The sequence below is a fragment of the Ovis canadensis genome, chromosome 16 (assembly GCF_042477335.2).
Source record: "Ovis canadensis isolate MfBH-ARS-UI-01 breed Bighorn chromosome 16, ARS-UI_OviCan_v2, whole genome shotgun sequence".
Classification (NCBI taxonomy): Eukaryota; Metazoa; Chordata; class Mammalia; order Artiodactyla; family Bovidae; genus Ovis; species Ovis canadensis.
In genome coordinates this window covers 84,380,975-84,404,382 of record NC_091260.1, presented here as the reverse complement: position 1 = coordinate 84,404,382, position 23,408 = coordinate 84,380,975, and the positions used below count along the sequence as shown (strand labels likewise).

Genomic DNA, 23,408 nt, shown 5'->3' with positions numbered 1-23,408 from the left:
CAGGGCTGACCTCAGAAACGTGGGCTAGGCAGTGGAAGCCGTGGGTGAGGGCTCAGGCAGAAACAGGCGGGAGCCTGCGGGCCGCTCTGGGGTAGGGGCAGAGTGCAACGTCTGACCTGGGCGTGCAGAGCCTGGGCGGACCTCCTGCTCGCTCTCCTGGGAATGGCACCTGCGTGCTTGTACCCCGTTCCCGAAGTGCCAAGCGAAGCTGCTGGAAGCCGTCTGGCCCTGGGCTTCCCCGTGGGCATGGGTGGTTTGTCTCTCTAGGGATCTGTCTCTCCACGCGGTTGGCCGTGTGGGCACCAGCCGCCCTGAGGTTCTCCTGCTGCTGCTCACACACGTGTGCCATGCGGCGCTGTCTCCTCCCTCCTAACTGCTGCTGTGATTGCGTCTTCTCTCCTCCTCCTCCGCAGTCTGGCTGGAGGTGCACTACTTCTGTCGATCATCCTGAAGCACAAGCGCTCCTGTTAACCTTTCGCACTCGCCTCCGCGTCCCGGACTCCGGCTCTCACACGGGCTGCGCCCCTTCCCCGTGGTCTCGTCTGCTCTCCTGGTTTCCGAAGGCGAGCGCTGAGGACACGCGAGCCTGTCCCTGCTGGAGGTCGTTAGTGCCTCCGTGTCCCCATCAAGGACCGTGAACGTGAGCAGTCTGTGTTTTAATTTTCATTCAGCTCAAGATACTTTCTCATTTCCCTTTTGGCTTCTTCTTTGATCCATGGTTTCTGTCAAAGTGGTGATGTTTAATTTCTAAATATTTGGAGATTTTCCCAGATCTGTTATTGATTTTCAACTCAATCCCACTGGGGCTGAAGAGTGTAATTTGTGTGTTCTTAAAGCAGTTCATGTTGTTTAGGCTGGATTTATTGTGCAGGATATTCTTGGTAAGTGGTCTGCATGCTCTTGACGTGTGCACAGTCCTGAATTTGGGAGGAGTGTCTGCAACAGGTCGTGCAGAGTCAAAGTGTTCAAGTCCCCTCTGTTCCCAGGGAGATCTGCTTACACTTCTGTCAGCTTCTGACTCAACACTGAAATTGCCCCATGGACTAGTTCGCCTTGCTTTTTTTTTTTTTTGAGTATATTTATTAATAATTTTTAAACAACCTGAAATTAATAGAAAAATGGCAGAATTGTATAAAAACTTTTCTTTTTTAAATTAATCTATTTTTGCTGTACCCCTCAACATGTGAGATCTTAGCTCCTCAACCTGGGATGAATTCATGCCCCCTGCTGTGGAATCACAGAGCACCCTGGGAAGTCCCCCAAATTTTTATTTTTCGGAACTAATTCAACAGTTAGCTGCTGATATGATGTCTGATAATCCCCAATACGTTACTGGGGATTTTCTCAAGTAAGGTTATTCTCGCATACACAGTCAAAATGAACCATCGAAGTAAGGAAATTAACGCTGGTGCTTTCATCACTGACGGTAAGCCCCCAGGCCCCACTGGCGTCTTACAAATTGCTGCAACTTCTCTGAAGGAAGGGAGGTCCCGTCCAGAGTTTCATGCTGCATTCAGTTCCGTGGCATCGAGGAAGCTCCTCAGTCTTTCCTGGACTTTCATAATCCTGACAATTTTGGAGATTTTAGGCGGTCACTCATTTTGTAGAATGCTCCTGTTTGGGTTCATCCAAGGCTTCCTCTTGATTAGATTTTGATTCTTTGGCAGCAAAGTAACATCAGGGGAGCGCTGCCGTGCCCTCCTCACTGCATCCCATCCGTCTCCACCTGTCCCATCACTGGAGAGCGTCCCTGGGGGCTCAGCTGGTGAAGAATCCGCCTGCGGTTGAATTGAGGAGGCCCTGGTTCGATTCCTGGGTCGGGAAGATCTGCTGGAGAAGGGCTAGGCTCCCTCTCCAGCATTCCTGAGCGTCCCTGGGGGCTCAGCTGGCAAAGAATCCGCCTGCAACGCGGGAGACCCGGATTCAATCCCTGGGCTGGGAAGATTCTCCTGGAGAAGGGAATAGCTACCCACTACCAGTGTTCTGGCCTAGAAAATTCCACGGACTCAGTAGTCCATGTGGTCGCAGAGTTGGACACAACTGACTTTCACTTTCATTTTCAGTATGTTCAACCTTTCAACATGTTCATGTGCCCAACAAGAAGCTATGATGTCTTTTTAATACCTTCATTTTTCTAACAGCACTTTATTTCTTGGTAACGTTATGGATGCTTCTCTGAAATATACTTTCCTGATGTTAACGTGGTGGATGTCTGTGTTTGGTTTCAACCTGTGTCCCTGGGGCCCGCTCTTCCTTTGGCCTGGTGACCTCTGCCTTGCGGCGGGGTGTCTGAACCATGGGCATTCCGTGTGACCGTTACCATGCGGGGCTGAGCTGCGTGTCGACTTGCCTCATCAGCTCTCACTCTCTCCCCACATTGCCCCATTTGCTCTTGCGCCGAGCGTTTGCTTCCCCCATTGGCTGATGAACTGCGGAGGTCTCGTCTGTAACCCATGGCAGTTCCCCTGGAGTCCATCGTGTCTTCACACCCAGTGTGTGGCTCTGTGGAACCCCGCAGAACCCCACTGTTACTTTAGCTGCAAGTGGGGTTTTCTTTAGATACCGTAAATGAGCAAGTGAGTCGAGACTCACCGCGTGGCTGCTGCCTCCGGGGCTTCCCCTCCTTCGCCCAGATCAGATCGCTCCCGCTGCCCTCTCCCCTGCTGGAAGGCCTCCCTGTTAGGCTTCTCTAAGAGCAGATTTGCTGGGAGGAGTTCCTCCTGCTTCTGCGTGTCCGTGAAGCCCTTCACGTTGCAATGTACTGATACACTTTCAGGGGTGGGGAAGCCTTCTAAGTCAGCAGCTTCTCTCCCCTAACAGGGGCACGTGCTGCAGCTGACTCCTGGGTGTGGTTCCGTCTGGCCTCGAGGACTTGGGGAAGGACACACAGATCTGACCCTGAGAGCCACCTCGGCGCCAGCCCACACCTGGCCCCACGTTCTGGCCACAGAGGGGCCCTGGATGCCCTCCTGGAGACACCGCTGGAGGCCACAGCCTGCCAGCGTAGACATCGCCAAGGAGATCCCACTGATGAGGTCTGGGCTCAGAGCCAGCCTCAGGGGCTGAGATGCTGACGTGCTCGCGTGCCCACACCATGCCAACAGGCTCCAAGAGTGAGTCTCAGGGAGCACGGCTGACCGCGCCACCACCAGCTCTCACCCTCATCTTCCCGGGCTGCAGACACCTCCCCGCCCTGCTTCTCCCTCTGTGAGGGAGGGCCCTAGGGTGTTTCTCTAACAAAACTCGTCTACTGGCTCCCAGGACACGGCGATGACTCAGCTTCAAAACCAGACGTAGACGCGTAACAAGACTTGTGGTCCGAGATTCCTGAAATCTCCTGTTGACAAACACGTACACAAACCCCATCGTGTGTTCATTTCTGGGAATGGGATAAACGCCACTATCTGAAACCTACACCATGTCAGGCCACGAAGAGCGTACAGCCAGAGAAATTTATTTTAAAATAGAAACATACATACGTTAAGCTGTAAAATAGTCAAATTTAAACGAAAAGGAAAAAGCCATTTGATCCCAGAGTCTATACGGAATGGATTTAAGGAGGCATGTGAAATCCCCGTGAGGAGTGCCCACAGACCCCAGGAGACGGTATCCGGGGTGGGGACCCCGCAGGAGCGGCCCAGCACCCATGGGCACCAGACGCTCCCGGACCCAGTGACCAGGATGGACGTCCGTGCCAGCGGCGGCGTCAGCGCCGTCGGCACCGCGGACACGGCATGGAGGCACCCGAGGCCATGAGGGACACTCGGGGGTTTGGCAACGTAGAGGCTGTGACGGCGGGAGGCCCACCCGAGCCACCGGCCCTCTGCAGCGGCGCCCTGCCCGGCTCAGTCTGTGTGGGGTTTCCGCTGGGGGGTCTCCTCGTAGGACTCCCCAAACTCGTTCACTCTACTCTTATCCACGGGATAAAGCCTGCAACGAGACCATGTGGGCGTCAGGCTGGCTGGCGTGCGAGGGGGAACACGCGTGTCCTGGGAGCAGGGCAGCCAGGACTCGGAGGGTCAGGCCCCGTGGGAGAGACCGGCATGGGTTTGCCTTGTGCCCTCCTGACGTTCTTGGAATGGTCAGGCCTGACCTCTGCTCCCGAGGCCGCCGCCGACAGCTGCACCCACGCTGAGGCGGGGGCCAGAGCCCGGGCTCCTGACATGCGCTCAGAGCAGGGCCATGGCCAGCCTCACGCTCTGCTGAGCAGGGGAGCGACGTGCTCGAGGGGCGGTCAGACAGACAGCAGTGCTCCTGCACCGGGCGCCGGGCCCCGAGGGCCCACCTGCCAACGCCTGCCCCCCGGGAGCGGGACTGGGGCCACACTCACCACCGCTGGTACAGGTACACGAGAAACACCACATCGTCCCTGAAACAGGCCAGCCGGTGGGAGGTGGGCATGGTGATGATAAAGGCGAACACGTCGTCGATGAAGGTGTTGAAGGCCTGCGGGTGGGCGGGGCCGTGAGACCAGAGCCGCCCGGGCACGCGGGCACTCGCCACCCATGACTCGAGAGCCACCACAGCAGGCAGCAGCAGGAGTCCTGGGCCCAGGGTGACGCTGGCACAGACCCCACGGCCGGGCGTCCCGCCCGCCCCCCGGAAACAGGACGGAAAAGCGCCGCCGGGAGCCCGGGGTCACGGAGCCGCCTGCATGGAATCCCCGCGCAGCTCCAAAGCGGAAGGCAGCTCTGACTGTCCCCACCCCGACCGGCACGCTCCAGTTCACGGCCACTTGAGGGTCATGTGGCGCCAGCCTCTGCACGTGCCCGGGCCATGACATGCCCAGACAGCCCTTGGCAGCACAGGCCTGGGACCACCGGAGCCGCCGTCTGGTGGACAGGGACCCAGCCCGCGGGTCAGGAGCATCCATCCGCCGTAGGACGCGTGGTGGCAGGAAGCAGCGTGGCTGTCACTCAGGAGACTGTGGGGCTGGGCAGGGACCCCGGGCTTCCAGGGCCACCCTGGGGCTCTGTGCTTGAGGGAGAACCCCTCCCCCCGACCCCCACCGCCCCTGCACAGGAGCACAGCCGACACGACCCGGCCACGAGGGACAGTCCCCAAGGGCCTCGTGCAGGCGATGCACTGACCTTGTAGGTGAAGGCCTTCCAGGGCAGGTGGGCCACTGACTTCATCTGGGGACAAGGAGACAGGGCGCGTCAGGGCGTGGCGGCCCAGGGGCGTGGGCCCATGGGCGAGGGTGCGCCTCTTACCTTGTAGTTCACAAAGAGCTGGGGAAGCATAAACAGGAAGCCGAACGCGTAGACCCCTGGGGAGACACGGGCATGGAGGCACGGGCATGGAGGAGGCACGGGGCGAGATGCTGCCCGCCCCCACCCCAGGCATCGGGGCTGCCGACTCTGGACGCCCGCCCGGGAGCTCTGCCCGCTGTCACCCACCACCTCCCGCCCGGGACCGAGACAGGCCCCTCCCACACCCAGCGAACGCGCTGAGCCGGGGCCGGCGGCCTGCGAGCGGCAGCTCAGGGTCTGGACAAGCCGAGCGGGCCATGCTGCCCCGGGACACGGGGCCGGGGGCTGCGGTGCCCACGGCAGCAGCGTTTGCTGCCTGCACCAACTACCCTATAAGAACATGACGCCCACAGCCAATCCCACAGGCCAGTGAGGGGCACGGGGCATGGCAGGCAGGGCTGGACGGCACGTCTTGCTGCGCCAGGCTAGGTGGCAGCCGTGCGACGCGGCCCGCCACAGATGCCGCCACGGAGACGGGATTCTCACCATTGACGAAGCTGTTGATCAGCCAGGAATACCAGCTGCAAAGCAAGGGCAGGTGTCAGGGGTGCCGCTCGGCCGCTGTCGTGACCGAGCCCCCCCGGCCCCTCCGGTGCTGGGGCCGTGGCAGGGGCTGCTCTCGGCAGGCTAGCCCGGGCCACCTGCATGGACGGCGGGCTCCCTGGAGCCCCGACCGAGGAGACGGCGGAGACCGGGCACTGACATGCTGCCTGCGACGACCTCCAGTGGGACGGAACCACGGAGCCCGCGGGTGGCCCTGAGCCCGGCCTGAGCGCCGGTGCCGTCGGGGGTCGCCCGTGCTGGGAGGGTGAGGCCAGGACAGTGCAGGGGCCCCGGCCTCTCTGGACACGGGCTGTGTGGCCAGCAACGAGTCTGCTCCCACGAGCGCTCCCCAGCCCGCCGGGACCAGATGGCCGCGCGGGGCCAGCAACGGGCAGCCAGGACCCCGGCCAAGGGCGAAGCTGTGCTGGACCTACAGCTGTCAGCGGGGTGCCCTCACCTCTTGTATTTGATGTTGAGCAGCGAGTAGACGGCGCCTCCGACGCAGAGCGGGTAGAGCAGATAAGACAAGTACTTCATGGCCTGGGGGACAGAAGGCGCCCGGTCAGGGCCCGTCCTCCCAGCCGCCTAGACCCACAGACCAGAGGGCACAGCGGCGGGACGTCCAGGGCAGCGAAGCCGGGCTGCGTGGAGTATACAGGCTGGTGAGCATCTACCCACAGGACATTCACAAGCGTGTGGCGGATCCACACCGGCCCCTGACAGCCACTCACAGCCTAACCGGGGGCAGATAGGGCACCAGACGTCCAGCAAAGGACTCTGAAGAAAGGCTCCAGGCTCCCTGTTGGGGCCACCTGCCCATTAAGGCAATCCGGGCTTTACCAAAACCCGATGAAGACTGGGATGTGGCCGACGCCCGTGAAACCGGAACACAAAATCCCTGCAGAAGGGACGTGTGAACCAACCCGAAAACCGTGCGGGAGGGGGAACCCCGCGTAGGAACAGGCCTGGCTCACAGCCCCACGGGTACCCACAGGGAGGAAGACGCCTCCCAACAGGACAGGACGTGGCGCAGGCGCCCACAGGACTGGGACCCGGGAGCCCCCAGTGCCCCTCCCGGGTCAGAAGTAGGCAGCTTCCCGGGGTCGCGGCTAAGGCGGGCAGGTCCCACACCCAGGACGGGCCTCCTCCCGGGCGGCCACAGCCAGGCCCATGCCTGCAGGCGAGCACCCCGCACCGCCGCGCACCTGGGCGTCGTACTCCTCTGTCCTCCGCTCAGACTCGCTGCAAGCGCCAAACTGCAAAGGAGTCCACACAAGCACATCACCCCAGGGGCCAGGCTGGCGCCTGGGCTCAGCCTGGCTGTGCCCAAGAGGGGACCAGGCTGCAGGCTGAGTGGGAGGAGCCCCCAGCCAGGCATGGCAGCCGTGAACGCACTGCCCGGGACGCGGGGCCACAGCAGGCCCATCGACCTGGACGTCACGCAGCACGGCCGCTTCCTGCCCGTCCTGCTAGGCTCTCAGCAAACGCCCTGTTCCACCTCAGCCAGGGCAGACGCACCGGGGTGACGTGGACCACAACAGGCTGCACCCCACCACCGTGTGACCCGCCCTGGACTGCACACCTGGACCCTCACTGTCCCTGGGTCTTCACGTGAGACCCACCACACAAAGCAGAACAGCCACCTGGCCGTAACCTCCCACTGCCGCCCCAGGAAGCTTGACACTGGAGAGCCCCTCAAGGTGTGGTCAGGGCGGGACCCCACCCCTGAGGGAGGCTCCACTTGAGATGGGCTAACCGGCATCCTGACTGGTCGTGGGGTAGGGGGTTGCTGCTTCTACAGCTGGGGATGGGGGACCCCAGGGGAGTCAGAGGCCAGGGGGCTTGAGGGCAGAGCTGCCCCGCCCACACCAAGACACCCCTGCGTCTCCCCGAGGGCCTACAACTGACCACAGACGGTTACCTGCCCTCAGGACTGTATGCTGCGGGGACGCAGCCAAGGGATGAGAGCAGCGGTCAGCCTGCACCAAGGGCGGGCTACAGCGGGATGGTGATGGGTCCCTGAGAAGACATGGCGGGGGGGGGGGGTCCCCTACCTGAAACGTGGGCTGTAGGCCTCTCCAGGTGACGGTCATCTTCAAGGCCTTTTTCACTTTCCACAGCTGAGAAGGGAAAACCCACACCTGAGGTTCCAGGACCCAGAAGGAGCCACGGCCTGCTCCTGGGACGGTGACCGATCAGGACACGGGCCGCTCATGCCCCGCTGCACCCCAGCTCAGCCTGACAACTTGGTGGGCCCCTGACCAATGCCCGTCTCCAGTGCAGACCCAGCCTGTCCACCCTTGGGGACCAAGTCCCCACCTAATCCACCTGTGCCTGGCCAGCCCCATCACCTCCAGACTCGCCCCGGCACCTTCTTCCAGCCCCGCAGGCAGCCCAGAGTCTCGTGTCCTGCCATGGCTGGGTGTCTCCCGGTGGCTGCCCCCGAGGTGGGGTCAGCACAACAGTGAAGTCAGTCTCCACAAGACTTGTAGCTGCGGGGGGTCCCGGCCAGCACTTCCCGAGGGGTGCCCACAGGCAAAGGCCTGGACAAAGCCACGCTGAGGGTCCTGGCGAGGGTGGTGCCAGAGGCCCAAGGGGCCCTGGACTCCAGAGAGGGGGTGTCCTGACCCATCACCCCCACACCGCCCATTACACATCCTGCTCCACACGGCCTCAGTTCAGCGACAGCCACAGGGTCCACCCACCGCGTTACCACGTCCCGAAGGCGGAGAGAACGAGGGGTGGAGACACACGGGGCTGTGGGAGCTCCGCTGGAGGAGCCAGGCAGCGGCGCCCTCACCCTAGCCAGGCCAGCCAGTCCCCAGGCAGATGCCGGTCCCGACCCGCGCGGAGCACCTGGGCCCCAGGGGCTTCGAGGCAGCACGCAGACCAGCGCCCAGGCGGGCCACTCACCTCGATGGCGGCTCCGATGCCCGCGGGCACCAGCACCAGGAGGCTCGTCTGCTCGTCCAGCAGGAACAGGAAGATGACCACGGTGCTGAAGCAGCGCCAGAGCACTGGGGGCGGGCGGGCGCGGCTGAGCGGGGGTGGTGCCAGCCGGCGGCGTGCACGCGCGCACACACAGGCGCACACGCGCGCCCACGCACACACACGCGCACACACACAGGCACACGCGCGCCCACAGGCGCACACGCGCGCCCACAGGCGCACACGCACACACACGGGCGCACACGCGCACACAGGCGCACACGCACACCCACAGGCGCACACGCGCGCACACACCTAACAGGCACACACGCGCACACACGCGCACAGGCGCACACGCACGCACACGGGCGCACACGCACACCCACAGGCGCACACGCGCGCACACACCTAACAGGCACACACGTGCACACAGGCACTCGGCCCCAACACCAGCACTTCAAGGGCGCCTCCCCTGTGTCCACGGAAAGGGAGCCGTGGAGAGTGCACACCGTGCAACGACCGTGCAGGGCTGGGACCCAACAGAAAGCCTCAGCCAGGACGTGTGTGAGCCACACTCACTGACACGACGCACGGACGGGACGCGGGGAACACAGCTCCCGATGGGGACCCTGCGCCGGAGCCCGTGCCTGTCTTCCCAGTGGAGGCTCAGGAGCCACCACGGCTGTGGGGATGCCCCCTGCAGGGCACTGCCCGCCGACAACGCGGGCCCCGGGCCCCGGGCCCCACAGACCCTGCTCACGCCACCGTGGCAAAGGCCAGTGGAAGGCCGGGGGCTCAGTGCAGCCCTCCCCCCAAGGAAGCCAGAGGTGAGGACAGGAGACCCCTCCCCACAAGGAAGCCAGAGGTGAGGACAGGAGACCCCTCCCCTCAAGGAAGCCAGAGGTGAGGACAGGAGACCCTTCCGCACAAGGAAGCCAGAGATGGAGGACAGAAGACCCCGAGACGCGGGACCTGGACGCGGGGCCACCCGAGCACCCCAGGCCCCTCCCTCAGAGTGACTCCACGGGAGCTGAAGAGCCACCTCCTGCTGGGAGGCCAGCCTGGTGGCCCGCAGGACCATGAGCCCATGCAAACAAGCGTCGAGAACCGGCCCCCTCGCCCCCTGCCCCAGGCGCACGGGGTGCTCACCACGGCCAGGAGGCTGCCCTCACCCTCCCAGGCTGCTCCCTCGGGGACCCAAAAGCCCGTCCCAAGCAAAGACCCCTGAGGGCGTCAGAGTAAGCCTGTGGCCCGCCCGCGGGGCCCTGAGGGGCAGCTCGGAGGACACGTGCAAGCCCCGACCCGCCACCTGCTTTCGTGGACATGCCGACCATGCTCTTCTTCTTCTTCCAGAAGCTGATGTCGTTTTTAAACGCCAGGAAATCAAAAAGCAGCTGGAAGACGACAGGACAGCGATGAGCCCCCACGCCGTGGGGTGAGCACGGGCTTGATCAGAGACACTGTCCGCTCAGGGAGACCTCAGCCACAGCGCGGCCCTGACAAGCTCCAGCTTCCCTGGCGGCCGGTCCCCCGGCCTGGGGACCCGCTGTCACAGCCAGGAGCCGGGCCTCTCCCCAGCCCTCTGCCCCGAGCACAGCCCCAGGTGGGCTTTCCCGGCAGTCGCCAGCCGCTGCATCTACCAGGGACCCTCCCCACAGGACCCTACCGTAACTCTTGGAATCGCCAGACCTCAAACAAGGAAACACCTATTTTGCTAATCTCACTGATTTTGATTTGTTTTCAAAACGGCTCCAGACAGATGAAACCTAGCCCTACAGCTGGTCGAGCCTGAGTGTAGACCCCTCTCCTGGGGGGCAGGGAGAGAGGAGGCTGCACTGGAAAACCAGGAGCACTCACGTGAAACGCAGCCACAAAGAAGGTCAGCGCCAAGAAATACAAGTTGGTGTCGACAAAGATCCCCTTCACTTCGTCAGCGTCTTTCTCTGAGAACCCTGCAGGGGACCGAGGCCCTGAGTGAGGGGCGACGTGGACCTGCGCTACAGGGCCCCGAGGGGTCACCTCGTCTGCAGAGGAACTCCTCGGACCCCACGGGGCCCAAGGGGGACGGGCCTCACAGGCGGACAGGCGCCAAGTTCTGGGCTCCCTGACTCCCCGCTCCCGGGGCGCGCCCGGCGGCCTCACCGAACTGCTGCAGCGAGTAGACGGCGTCCTGCATGTGGATCCAGAACCGCAGCCGCCCCAGCGAGATCTTGTCGTAGGACACAGTGAGTGGCAGCTCGGTGCTGGAGCGGTTGATGACCTGGGCGGGGGGGAGCGGCGGTGGTCTGGCCCTGCACCAGACTGGCCCCGTGGGCCCGGCACCACACCCTCCTCGGGAGACCTGCGGGAGCCTCCTGCAGGAAGCCCTCACTCCCCGGGCTCCTGTCCATCACTCAAACCCTGCGCTCTCTCCTGACTACAGCCCCGGCGCCTTCCGGGCAGGCGCGGGGACCCACGTGGCCAGCTGAGTCGAGCAGAGGCCCACGCAGCCTGCGCCCCTGCCCAGGGACCAGATGCTAAGGCTGCCCTGAGGAGAACACGGGGGGGGCGGCCACACTCATGGGGGCAGCAGGGGCTGCAGGGAGGCATGGCCCCTCAATGCGGCCCTCGAGGACACTTGGAATTGACGTGTGACTGTGTGTGGAGGGGAGGTGTCCCGTAACACCTGACTCCGCACAGCTGAGCTCTGCCCAGCAGACACTAAGCAGCAGGCCTCCGCAGACAGGTCACCTCCCTGACCCACCTGAGTCCCTGCAGGTTGGAGACACGACTGTTCGGGTGCTGCGAGGCATCCAGCACGGTGCCCGCAGCGGTTAGCAGCCCCAGGTGTCAGCTGTTAGTGCTGCTGCCAGCCCAGCCCGCCCTGGGGGTGCAGGTGACTGGGTGCCAGCCTGGAGGAGGCAGGGTCTGCTCCAGATACCGCCACACCAGAAACCCGGGCTCCCAGAGAGCCACAGCCACAGCCACTTGAGGGATAAGCAGCCCTCCCAGGGCTCCGTGCTTGTCACGGGTGGGACCCGCCACCGGCGGTGTGCGCGCTGTGCTGGGGCTGGGGGTGGCAGCCGACTCACCATGAGGTCCTTGACGCGGCTGCTCAGCTGGTCGATGAACAGGATGGGCAGGTACTGCACTGTCTTCCCCAGTTGGATCCTGGGGGCAGAGCCGTCTCCAGGTCACCGAGGGCTCCTGCATCCGGGAGGACCGAAGCCCCAGGACGCTGGGTCTACCTCACAGACCGCTCCCCCAGCCACGACTCCAGCGGCTTCTGGTCGCTGGCAGGCCCAGGACTCGCGTTCCCAAGGGGAGTGGAGGGGCCCGTGCGCCATGCTTCCCCTCAGAGCTGCCACTGGAGAACGCGGTGAGGCTGGGCACCGGGCGCTCAGTGGGACGCCATTCAGGACGCAGAGAAGAATGAGGGGCCGTGCGTGCGCCCACACAGGGGTCCGGGGTGCGGCAAGACGTGAGAGCCACAGGCTTGGGAGGAGGCAGGCAGGGGCCTCACGCCCAGTGGCCCACACACTCTCAACTACGAACGCACCCAGCGTTTAAAAATGAGAACTTTACAAAAGGCGAGGGGTCGTGACCACCCCAGAGGAGCTGCTGAGAGTATGAGGGGCAACGGTTCTCAGCGCGTTTCCGGGAGCCACGTGTCGACCTGGGCCGGACCGGGCGTCAGGGGGCTCCCTGCAGCGCAGAGATGCAGGGTGAGCTAAGCCGGTTTCAACGGTTATCCTTCCGATGGCAAGTGACAGTTAAGAGGATGACCTAACGATCAATATTTAAGCTGAGGGAGTGGAGTGCAAGGTCACGGGATGCAGAGAGGGGAGACCTTCGAGGGTGCAGGGTGACACGGCCGAATCAGGTTCCCCACTGTCCCTCTGAGACAAACACCTGCTGTTCCCTTCTTCCCTCCCGGTCATGGTGGCAGGCCTGATCAGCGAGGCAGGACGGCCGGGGCACTCCAGGCAGCCCCCAGCTCCCCAGTGCAGAGGGCTCAGGGGTGCAGGCGCGGCCCACCTGCTCCTCGACTGTGGCCCGACCAGGGGCTCCCCCACCCACAGGATCCCCCCTCTGCTGTTGGCTCAGGGGGTGCACGAGCGATGCTCAAGCTGAGCGCAGGACCCACAGTGAGCTGTGCACGTCAGGCTGGGCGCGGGACCCAAAGCGGGCTGCGCGAGACTCCCTGGGCATGGGACCTGCAGTGGGCTGCCCACGACTCCCTGGGCAACGGGACCCGCAGAAGGCTGTGCACGTTAGGCTGGGCACAGGACCCACACCGGGCTGCGCGCGACTCCCTGGGCGCGGGACCCACAGCGGGCCTGCCCCGGGGCCTCAGTGGCACCTACATTTTCATATAGCGCTGCACGTCTGCAGGCAGGGAGGCTCCGTCAAAGACAAAGTCGTCCACCATCACGTTCAGGGTCAGTCTGGGCCTCCAGTGAGAAACGGGCTCATCCAGGGCACTCGGCCTCTTCTCGGCCTCGATCTGCTGCTGAACATGAGCGATGACTCAGCAGGGAAAGGCCAGGAGGGGTGGGCCCAGCGGGTCTGGGGGGCGGGGTGCGTAACCCTCACCTGGGAGCCTGTGAGCAGAGAGTGCAGCCCCGAGCAGGCCCGAGGGGGACCCCGGCGGCCCTCGCCCAGACCCTCACTCCCCACAGCCTGCTCACAGCAGAAGCCGAAGGCCTGCTGTTCCAGAGCACGTGATCCTGGGTCTCATGGACTTCTATCCCGGGCCCGCAGCCCGAGTGGGGGTCCCAGGAAGGCCGAGCCCTGAACAGTCACAGGAGGCGCGGGCAGTCTGGAGATGAGAGCCCTGCAGCCTGCAAGGAGACTGAACCGAGACGCTTCTAAAGCAGCTCTGCTCAGCCTTCTGGAAGGGGGCGTGTCCGCGCCTAGGCAACAAGCCTAAACCCACTAAATTCAGAACAAACCCTTCCCGGTGGGGAGACCTTAATGGTAGACCTGAGCAGCCCCGTGAACAGTGATGCTCTGTTTATCTCTGTTCTCCAGCTCCAGTTCAGCTCTAGTGGTGACACCAGAACCGTCTTCCCAGAAGCAGCAAGAGCTGATGCTGACTCAGCACCCGCCCGATCCAGAGCCGCCCTCTGCCCTCCACAGGCCTCCTAGGAAGGCCCTGAGGCAGCGCTGTGCAGTCTGCACCGGAAGGGAACCGGGGGCCTTTCCAGGGACACAGAGAAGACGGTGCGGATACCTCCCGGCGAGCTGCCACCCCTGGCCGTGAAGGACTCTCCTTCCAGGGCACATGGCCCCGAACACCAGGCTACCTCTGTTCCGTCCCCGCCACGGTCACGGCCAAGTGCGTGCCCACCAGCCTTCCCTGCGCGTGTGGTTTTCTAGGTGTACGACACACTCTGTACTCCTGCCTTTCTCCTAACTTAGGTCACATCCTTAGAATCAACACCCCGGCGCTGCCCTTCCTGCCCCAGCACAGCGTTGCCAGCTCCAAGGCTGACTGTAGCCGAGGCGGGCCACCCTGCACCAACCCTCCGCCCCGCACTGACTCTCTGCCCTGCACACACGCTCCCAGGGCTCAGAGGCCCCGTGACCCGAGCAGGAGCCCAGGTAAAGAAAGTCACCGAACACGCAGACTGCACGTCACTAACTCAACACGTGACCGCACGTGCAGACACGTGTGGCCTCTGCCGCCGGCGCCGCTCACCTGCGCCGCGGGCCCCCCGGTGAGCAGGTTGACCTCCTCTGGCTTGGGGACCATGTAGGTGGTTAGCGGGCTCACCACGTGCACCTGCTTCCCATCGTTCCAGGGCAGGATGCCGGCGTGGTGGAGGAAGACGTAGGCGTACAGCGTGCCGTTGTTCCTCGTCTTCTTGGGAACAGAGACGTTGACTGTCCTGAAACGACACAGACGAAGACAGTGACACCGTGCGCGTTTTGTTCTGTGGAAGCAGAGGCCATGCACGTGTGTCTAAAGAAAATGCCGTTTTGAACCCAAACCGATTACTGTCGGCTGAGAAGTACTAAGAGTAAAACCCACCCGCCTAGATGTTACTGAAGTCCTAAATGTACGTTTACGCAACGTACCCTGAAAGCATGGGCGGCCGCTGCAAAGCCTGCATTCCCGCGGCTGAGGTTGCGGGCCGACCCCAGGCACGCGCGACCCACCCCGTACCCACAGCAGCTCTCCCACGGGACTCGGGCCCTGCACGACGTCACGCACCCCAGTACTCGTCTTGCCGCCTCCCAGACAACAAAGAGGGGAGAGGAGGACTCACGACGAGCACGTCGCTCTTAAAATCAAGTTTCTTGAAACTCAAAAAACCAGAACCATCGGTAACGTGCAGCTTTAAGAGTTACACTGCATACTTCCATGTCTACACTGCTTGCTCTTTTCTATAAAGATACACTTCACTTAATTTTGATTTTCTGCTAAATTCTTCCGTCCATCCTTGTCTTTTCCCTTCTAGATAACAGAACTGAACCACTTCTGTTGGGAAAACACAAGGTTTGCTGTCGGAAGTGTGTAAGCTCTGTTCTCCACGCCGTCTGCACCCATCCCCACCCCTCCGGAAACTCCCCAGGGCCAAGCTGCAACCCACAGCTGTTAGAAGTCGGGTAAGCTACTTCCGAAGCGACACACTGCTCAGCTGTCAGTTTCAAGTGAAACGAAGTTTGCTGCCTGCGTTTCACAGATGTTTGCAGCTGAAACGCTCTGCCGTGCACGAGAGGGTCGGTAACGCCACTTCTCGGAGGCACACTTCTCTCACACTCACTCACTCTCACACACACTGACTCTTCAACAATCTCAGTGTTCACGGGGCTTGCCTGTCACCTTGCCCACATCCGTACCTTTCAAATTTGGACTCCACGTCAAAGTCCTCCACGTTCAAGACCAGATCCACGTTGTTCTCAGCGCCCAGGTTAGAGCGCGTGGTGGTATACACACTGAGCTGGAAAAAGGACCGTCAAGAAAATCAAGCCTGCGAGGGCCCCGGCAGAAAGCGCAGGGCGCCGACAGAGGAAGACCTGAGCGGCCGCTGCAGGGAAGGTGCCTGCCGTTCCTCAGGGGACAGAACTCGGCGGTGACACGATGGCTGAGAGGGGCGGGCCTGCCGCGGAGGGACGCCTGCTGAAGACTGAGGCTGGCCGCCGGGCGGGGCGGGGTACAGGGGCCAGCTGCGGGCCGAGGGTCGTCGGGGCTCGCGGCGGGGAGTCTGGCGCCCGGCTCGGCCCGCCCGCCCGAGGGCGGAGGTCGGGCTGGGGGCCCGCGCTCACCTGCAGCTTGGGCCTCTGCGCCAGGTAGGGCTGGATGCAGCGGCCGTGGCCGGAGCAAGGGCGGGTGTAGACGATGCCGTACATGACCCAGCAGGTGTGCACCACGTACACCACGAACACGCCCACGACCAGGCTGGTGAAGGAGCTCCGGCCGCTCCACATGGCGCCGCCGCCGGGCCCGGCCGGGCCGCCTCTCAGACGCGGGCACTCCGCCCGTCGGGCGCCCTGCCGGACGCTCCGGCCGCCGCCGCTCACGCGAGAGCCGCCGCGCGCCGCCGCCACCGCCGGGGAACGAACGCGCCGCGCGCCGCGGGCCGCCGGCTGCCCCGCATGCCCGCCGCCGCCGCCGCCGCCGCCGACCTGGAGCCGCTGGATTCGCCGCCGCGCCGCTTCCGGGCCTCGCACCGGCCGCCGGAAGTGGGCGCGCCGCGTGGCCCCCTGGGAAGCGTAGTCCCGCCGGCCTCGCGCACGCGCCTGCGTCGGGGGCGCGGTGTGACGTCACCCTTCGCGCCGCCCTCCCGGCGCGCCCCGCGGTTCCGGCGGGTCGAGGGGTGTCTCGCGGAGAGGGGAGGCCGCGGGCGGGGGGCGGGCTGTGCGCCGCCTCCTCCCGAGGAGCGGGCGAGACACCGGGCCCAGGGCTGGCGCCGAGCGGCGTGGGGACGCGAGGGAGCGCGCGGCCCCTCAGCCTGAGTCTGGAGTTGGGTCGACGACGTGAGAGGCGGAGGCGCGAAAAAGTAGGCGCGCGAAAGGCGGCGACCGTTCGTGCTGCTTCTCGCTGTCTTTCGGCGGGAGCCCCCAGCTGGGCCGCGGGTGAAGAACGCAGCCTTTCTAGAAGAAGCGGGCGCCGCCGTCACAGCCAGCAGCGACCAGTCTATAATCAGAAAGCGGCTCGATTTGAGCCAAGCTGAGAACCGGGCCGGAGCCCCACTTGCCAGGTTTCTCTGAGAAACCGCCCCGGAGGAGCGTGGTTTTCAGCAGTTTTGTATTTTGTCGAAGCAAAGAACGTTAAACAAGTCAAGGGTACATTTCTTTAAGGTTTAAACAAACAAAAACAGACCAGCACGCAGACGGCGTCAACCCGCCTGGCATCTGGGAAGGGAGTCTTATCACAGAAGGTCCCGCGTCCGGGGCCCAGGAGGAGCGGCTTTTAATCTTAACGTTTAACATGGGCGTCCCTTACTTCTGGCCAGTGTGTCCTTCTCTCTCATAATTAAGGCAGGTGTGCAATGTATGTTTCATAGACCATAGATAGGTCATTTTATTTAGTTAGGATCGAATGCAAGTGAATTGATGTATGAGCCAGAGTGACCTCTTTATATCTCAATATGTGAGCATTGAAGAAATTAACATGATTGTCCAGGGAGTCCTGGGAGCCGCCGTCACCAAGGGCTGAACCTGATACTCAAGAGCTCCCATTAGAACCACCGCCTGCCGGAGGGACAGTCTAGCTGGGGCTTCAGGGGGGGAGGGAACTTGTCCGGCGGTCCAGGCTTGATGGTGCTCACGTTTCCTGTTGAGAGCTGCCGTGACGGCCTCTGAAGGGCATGTGTTCTTCCTGTTTCCATCCCAGCGCCTATGGAGTCAGGACCCTTGGTTCGCTGGAGCTGCCCACGCCCAGCTCCCTGTGACAGAGAGCGTTCCATCTGCGTTCCTGTTCACATCTACTTCTCTCTCTTTTCCATCTGTCTTAGACAATCAAACATGTTGCTAAGCATTTACAGAAGTGGTTCAGTTCAGTTCAGGCGCTCAGTCGTGTCTTGACTCTTCGCAACCCCATGAATCGCAGCACGCCAGGCCTCCCTGTCCATCACCAACTCCCAGAGTTTACTTAAACTCATGTCCATCGAGTCGGTGATACCATCCAGCCATCTCATGCCCTGTCGTCCCCTTCTCCTCCTGCCCCCAGTCCCTCCCAGCATCAGGGTCTTTTCCAATGAGTCAACTCTTCACACAAGGTGGCCAAAGTATTGGAGTTTCAGCTTTAGCATCAGTCCCTCCAATGAACACCCAGGACTGGTCTCCTTTAGGATGGACTGGTTGGATCGCCTTGCAGTCCAAGGGACTCTCAAGAGTCTTCTCCAATATCACAGTTCAAAAGCATCAATTCTTTGGCACTCAGGTTTCTTCACAGTCCAACTCTCACATCCATACATGACCACAGGAAAACCATAGCCTTGACTAGACGGACCTTTGTTGGCAAAGTAATATCTCTGCTTTTGAATATGCTATCTAGGTTGGTCATAACTTCTTCCAAGGAGTAAGTGTCTTTTAATTTCATGGCTGCAGTCACCATCTGCGGTGATTTTGGAGCCCCAAAAAATAAAGTCAGCCACTGTTTCCACTGTTTCCCCATCTATTTGCCATGAATTGATGGGACCGGATGCCATGATCTTCGTTTTCTGAATGTTGAGCTTTAAGCCAACTTTTTCACTCTCCTCTTTTACTTTCATCAAGAGGCTTCTTAGTTCCTCTTCACTTTCTGCCATAAGGGTGGTGCCATCTGCATATCTGAGGTTATTGATATTTCTCCTGGCAATCTTGATTCCAGCTTGCACTTCTTCCAGCCCAGCGTTTCTCATGATGTACTCTGCATATAAGTTAAATAAGCAGGGTGACAATATACAGCCTTGACGTACTCCTTTTCCTATTTGGAACCAGTCTGTTGTTCCATGTCCAGTTCTAACTGTTGCTTCCTGACCTGTATATAGGTTTCTCAAGAGGCAGGTCAGGTGGTCTGGTATTCCATCTCTTTCAGAATTTTCCACAGTTTGTTGTGATCCACACAGTCAAAGGCTTTGGCATAGTCAATAAAGCAGAAATAGATGTTTTTCTGGAACTCTCTTGCTTTTTCCACGATCCAGCGGATGTTGGCAATTTGATCTCTGGTTCCTCTGCCTTTTCTAAAACCAGATTGAACATCTGGAAGTTCACGGTTCATGTATTGCTGAAGCCTGGCTTGGAGAATTTTGAGCATTACTTTACTAGCGTGTGAGTTGAGTGCAATTGTACTGTAGTTTGAGCATTCTTTGGCATTGTCTTTCTTTGGGATTGGAATCACTTCATGGCAAATAGATGGGGAAACAATGGAAACAGTGATAGACTTTGTTTTCCTGGGCTCCAAAATCACTGCAGATGTTGACTGCAGCCATGAAATTAAAAGATGCTTGCTTCTTAGAAGAAAAGCTATGACCAACCTAGACAGCATATTAAAAAGCAGAGACATTACTTTGTCGACAAAGGTTCATCTAATCAAAGCTGTTTTTTTCCAGTAGTCATGTATGGATATGAGAGTTGGACCATAAAGAAAGCTGAGTGGTGAAGAATTGATGCTTTTGAACTGTGGTATTGGAGAAGACTCTTGATAGTCCACTGGACTGCAAGGAGATCAAACCAGTCAATCCTAAGCAATCAGTCCAATGAGGGATATTCACTGGAAGGATTGGTGCTGAAGCTCCAATCCTGATGCGGAGAACTGACTCACTGGAAAAGACCTTGATGCTGGGAAAGACTGAGGGCAGGAGGAGAATGAGACGACAGAGGATGAGACGGTTGGATGGCATCACCGACTTGATGGACATGAGTCTGAGTGAACTCTGGAAGTTGGTGATGGGCAGGGAGGCCTGGCGTGCTGCAGTCCATGGGGTGGCAAAGAGTCAGACATGACTGAGCAATTGAGCTGAACTGAAAGCTATGTGTTTAAGCTTCTTGATAAGCTTCTGAAGTTTCCAAACCGCTGTTAAGGTTATGTTGTGAATTTTCATTTTAGGTGTAATATTTTTCATCTCTAGAGGTCCCACTGAGTTTTTTAAAACTTCATTTTAAATTGAAAGATAGTTGCGTCACAGTGCTGTGTTGGTTTCTGCCATAGATCGACACGAACCAACCAGAGGGACACACACGTCCTCTCCCTCTCGAATCCCCCTCCCCATCCCACGCCAGCGAGTTCACTTTTCCTGCATCTGGAGAAGACGCCCTGCAGCGGATAGTGATAGCCCTTCTATCTCTTCACGGCCACACACGTCTCCGTTCTGTGGTTTTGAATTCACCACAGTTTACCCAACGGTCTCCACATGTTGATAGACAGTTGGGCTGTCTCCAGCCCTCAGTTATTGAAACAAGGGCTGTAACGTGTACCCTTGAGCACACATTTTCTTATGTTTCCTGACTGTGTCTGAGGCGGGTTGTAGGAGCTGGTGGCGTGGACGTGCCACGGTGTGCTAAATGCTCGGTGTTTTCACCAGGCGCAGCCTCGTCCCCTCCTGGCAGCTCCCTGCCCAGACCCGCAGCACCTGGGTGAGCCTGCCTGCTCTTCTGGAGCGCCGCCTTCAGGGTCCAGTGTCCCCGTGGGATGGGCGAGGTGTGGTCGTGCGATGGGAGTTTTTGTGGCTGTTTCTCTGAAGGGGAGGGATGACGGGCTCGCTGGAGCAGAGCTGTGGCTGTTTTGAGCCCCGTTCTATGCTGACCTTCAGTGTTTCCTGAGCTCAGGGAATGCCCTGCCTTGTACCCACTCAGCTCAGCGACTCAGAGATGAGTGTGCAAGGCCCCTGCAGGAAAAATGAAGAGAGACTCCCAGAAGCGCGGTTGAGGCGCCGCCATGGGCAAACGCGGGAGCAGCAGGCACGGTTCCGGGCGACAGGGCGGCGACGGCCTCTGGGCTCCTCCTGCCCTGGCAGCAGGTCGGCTCCTGTTCCTGGGCGCGGTGGCTCCAGAGGGGTGAGGTTGGCCGTTGTCGGGAGAGAGCAGATTAGCCAAGATGGCGGTGGCCAGGCTCTCTTTCCCTGGGCCCTCTCGCTCTGGCCCCATGTTCTGTAAACACTCAGTTATGTAACCGCCCAGATCGCTTGGAGCACTGTGCACACAGGTCACAAGGTACTCGCTCGGCCGTGGGCTCCCTTTGTTCCGGGAGCATGTGTAAGCCCCACCTGAAAAAGCCCTTGCGGCTACCTCGTGGCTGCATTGTGGCGTTGAGGCTGTTACAGCTGTGTCCGCTGGGTCAGCCACGAGAGGAGAGAATACGGCGTGTCTGCTGGGCGACGTGCCAGCCTGGAGAGAATGAACGTGTCTGGTTCCCACAGCTCCTCGCAGTTTCTTCCAGCTTCCCCAAGCGCGCCTTGCCTGCCCGGGTGCAGCGGACAGTGAGCACGGTGAGATACACCGAGACAGCTGGCGCAGTGAGCAGGGTCAGTGGGAAGCCGTGCCAGTCAGTCCTGGAAGCTGGGCATCAGGGGAGATGTGGGACCCCTCCTCGTGGTGCCCTTGGTGGGATCGGGGTCATTTACCTGCCTGGGGAGCTGTCAGGGAGAGCGGGTGTTGGACCACAGTGTGTTGGACGGCTGCCCGGGGAATGGTGGCCGGCCCGGAGGGGGCGTCAGGAGGGCCCTGAGTCCCTTGTGGCGGCTCCAACATCAGACGCTTCTGGGCTGAGTCCTGGAGGCTGAGGGCCCCGAGGGCCGTCTCTCACTGTTAGCCCGCCCGCCCGGCCTTTGTCCCTGGCGGTGTCCTGCCCCCCTCCCCTTATGGTGACAGCACGCAGGCTGGATTAGGGCCCTCCCTGATGACCTGTTCAGCTTGATCACCTTCTCAAAAACCATCCTGAGTCCTGGGGGCTAGGGCGTCCACATGGGAGTGTGGAAGGAAGCATTTCATCCTGCACAGCCCTCCTCCAACTCCATTGTGCATCCTCGGCCAAACTCTGCTGCTTTGGGGCTTAGAGGAGCCAGCGGCGAGGGGCCTGGGGTCAAGGAAGGGTGTGGACCAGCGGGCCGGCCTCTGTCGCCATCTCTTCCTCTGACTGCTGCCTTGGCCCTGGCCCTGGGGGGCTGTCCCCACCCGCCGGCAGCAGGCAGCGTCCTGGCCAGGCGGGGGGCTGGGGAGGGCAGTGCATGTCCTGAGGGGCTCGGGGGGTGGGCTGGTTGACCCCTCTGCCTCCAGGGAGGTGCTGGCTGGCAGTCCACTCTGGCTGAACCCTCATCGAGGCACCAGCTTCCCAGGAGGAAAATCGATGGGAAGACAGACTTCAGCCTCGTGCACTCAGCTCTGTTATTATCGCACAAAAAGCCAGGTGAGCCCCCTGGTGAGCGGCTCACATGCCCCGGGTCAGTACTGGAAACCTATTTTTTAAGCAATAATAGATTCTCTTCCCTGGAACTCGAGGGGAGCCCAGCGGCTTTTGAAGGCTGAGAAGTTTGAGAGGGAAGCTGGAAGAGGCCGCCTGGTGCCCTGCCTGCCGCCCCGAGTTCCGGCGTTCTGCCCGAGCTCCAGGCCTGCGCCTGGTTGCTGTTTGATCACCTCCCGGACCGAGGCCGACATCGCAGCCCCGACCTTCCTTGGGGAAAGTCTGCCAGAGGGTGCAGAGCCCGCCCGGGAGAGGCCAGGGCGGCCCCGCAGCGGGCTGCAGGGGCAGATGATACCAGCCCAGTGCGCGGAGAGCCGGGCTCGAGTGCAGAGAGGCAGGAGCCTGGACAGGCGCAGCCCGGGCTGAAATGGCCTAAGTGTGTCCAGCGACGCTGTCCCCGGGATGTGGGTGTACATAAACGAGCTCAACACCCACAACTGCCCCAGACAGAAGCAATGTGCTGACCAGGAAATGGAAGCCGGAAGTTCCTGGGGTGGCAGGCCGAGTGCCTGCCCACCCTGAGCCGCCCACCCTGAGCCGCCTGGTGTGTGAAGGGCTGGACAGCGGATGCCAGGCAGGCCTGCGAGGAAGGCGAAGGTGGGAGGAGGCATCTGAGGACTTGCTGGGGCGCTGGGCCCCTCAGAGCTGGCAGGCGCAGGCCATGGGCCTGCGGGTCTCCCGTCTGCCCACAGCCCTGCAGGGCACAGGAGGGGCCGCACACGCCGTGCCCCAGGGGTGGAAACAACAGGTCCCAGGTCCCTGGGCGCAGGAGGCCCTGCACACGGGGCGTCAGTGGAGGGGAGCAGCCCCAGCGAGCACGGTTGGGGCAGCGGCATCCCCACGTGTGAGACCCCCGACGGAGGAGGGGGCTGTGTGGGGTTGGGGGCAGGGGCATGCCAGCAGAGGACGGGGGCGGGCACAGCGAGGCCCGCCTGGCAGCTGGGGCAGGGCTCCTGGAGCGGGATGGGCGTGGTCCTGCACATATCCCTCCCTGGCCTCTCCGTTGCCCCAGGCCGGGCCGGCTCATGCTGTGCCCGTTAGAGCCGTGAGCAGGGCTCTCCCCCAGGCCTGTCAGGTCGGGTCCATGTCCACATCTTATTACAGAGAGGATGCAGCCCTCGCTCGATGGACTCTGAGTCTCCAGGGATGTCGGAGTTCACGCGTGTGTGTGCGTGTGAGTGCGCGTGAGCGTGTGTGTGTGCGTGCGTGCACATGTGTGAGTGTGTGCAGGGGACAAGACATAAACATTTCCTTCGACCCTTTCATACAACATTCAGAGCTTGGAGCCGGAGACAGTCTGCTCATGAAATAAAAAA

At 61.3% G+C, this 23,408-nt stretch overlaps 1 protein-coding gene across 2 annotated transcripts; it reads right to left on the bottom strand.

Moving 5' to 3' along the window:
- Nucleotides 1-3,438: 3,438 nt before the first annotated feature.
- On the bottom strand, nucleotides 3,439-17,067 carry CLPTM1L (CLPTM1 like). Of its 2 annotated transcripts, none has more exons than XM_069555781.1 (17): nucleotides 15,978-17,067; nucleotides 15,552-15,652; nucleotides 14,407-14,596; nucleotides 13,070-13,215; nucleotides 11,795-11,873; nucleotides 10,866-10,983; nucleotides 10,581-10,675; nucleotides 10,033-10,117; nucleotides 8,709-8,812; nucleotides 7,850-7,915; nucleotides 7,001-7,051; nucleotides 6,253-6,335; nucleotides 5,739-5,773; nucleotides 5,214-5,269; nucleotides 5,091-5,135; nucleotides 4,331-4,446; nucleotides 3,439-3,930 (listed from the first exon to the last, which is right to left on the bottom strand). In XM_069555781.1, the coding sequence occupies exons 1-17, from the start codon at nucleotides 16,137-16,139 to the stop codon at nucleotides 3,846-3,848; spliced, it is 1,617 nt and encodes a 538-aa protein (XP_069411882.1). In that variant the 5' UTR covers nucleotides 16,140-17,067; the 3' UTR covers nucleotides 3,439-3,845. The 2 variants fall into 2 exon arrangements, with proteins under 2 accessions (XP_069411882.1, XP_069411883.1); XM_069555782.1 differs by having other exon boundaries at nucleotides 13,070-13,212; nucleotides 15,978-16,682.
- Between the last annotated feature and the right edge of the window lie 6,341 nt (nucleotides 17,068-23,408).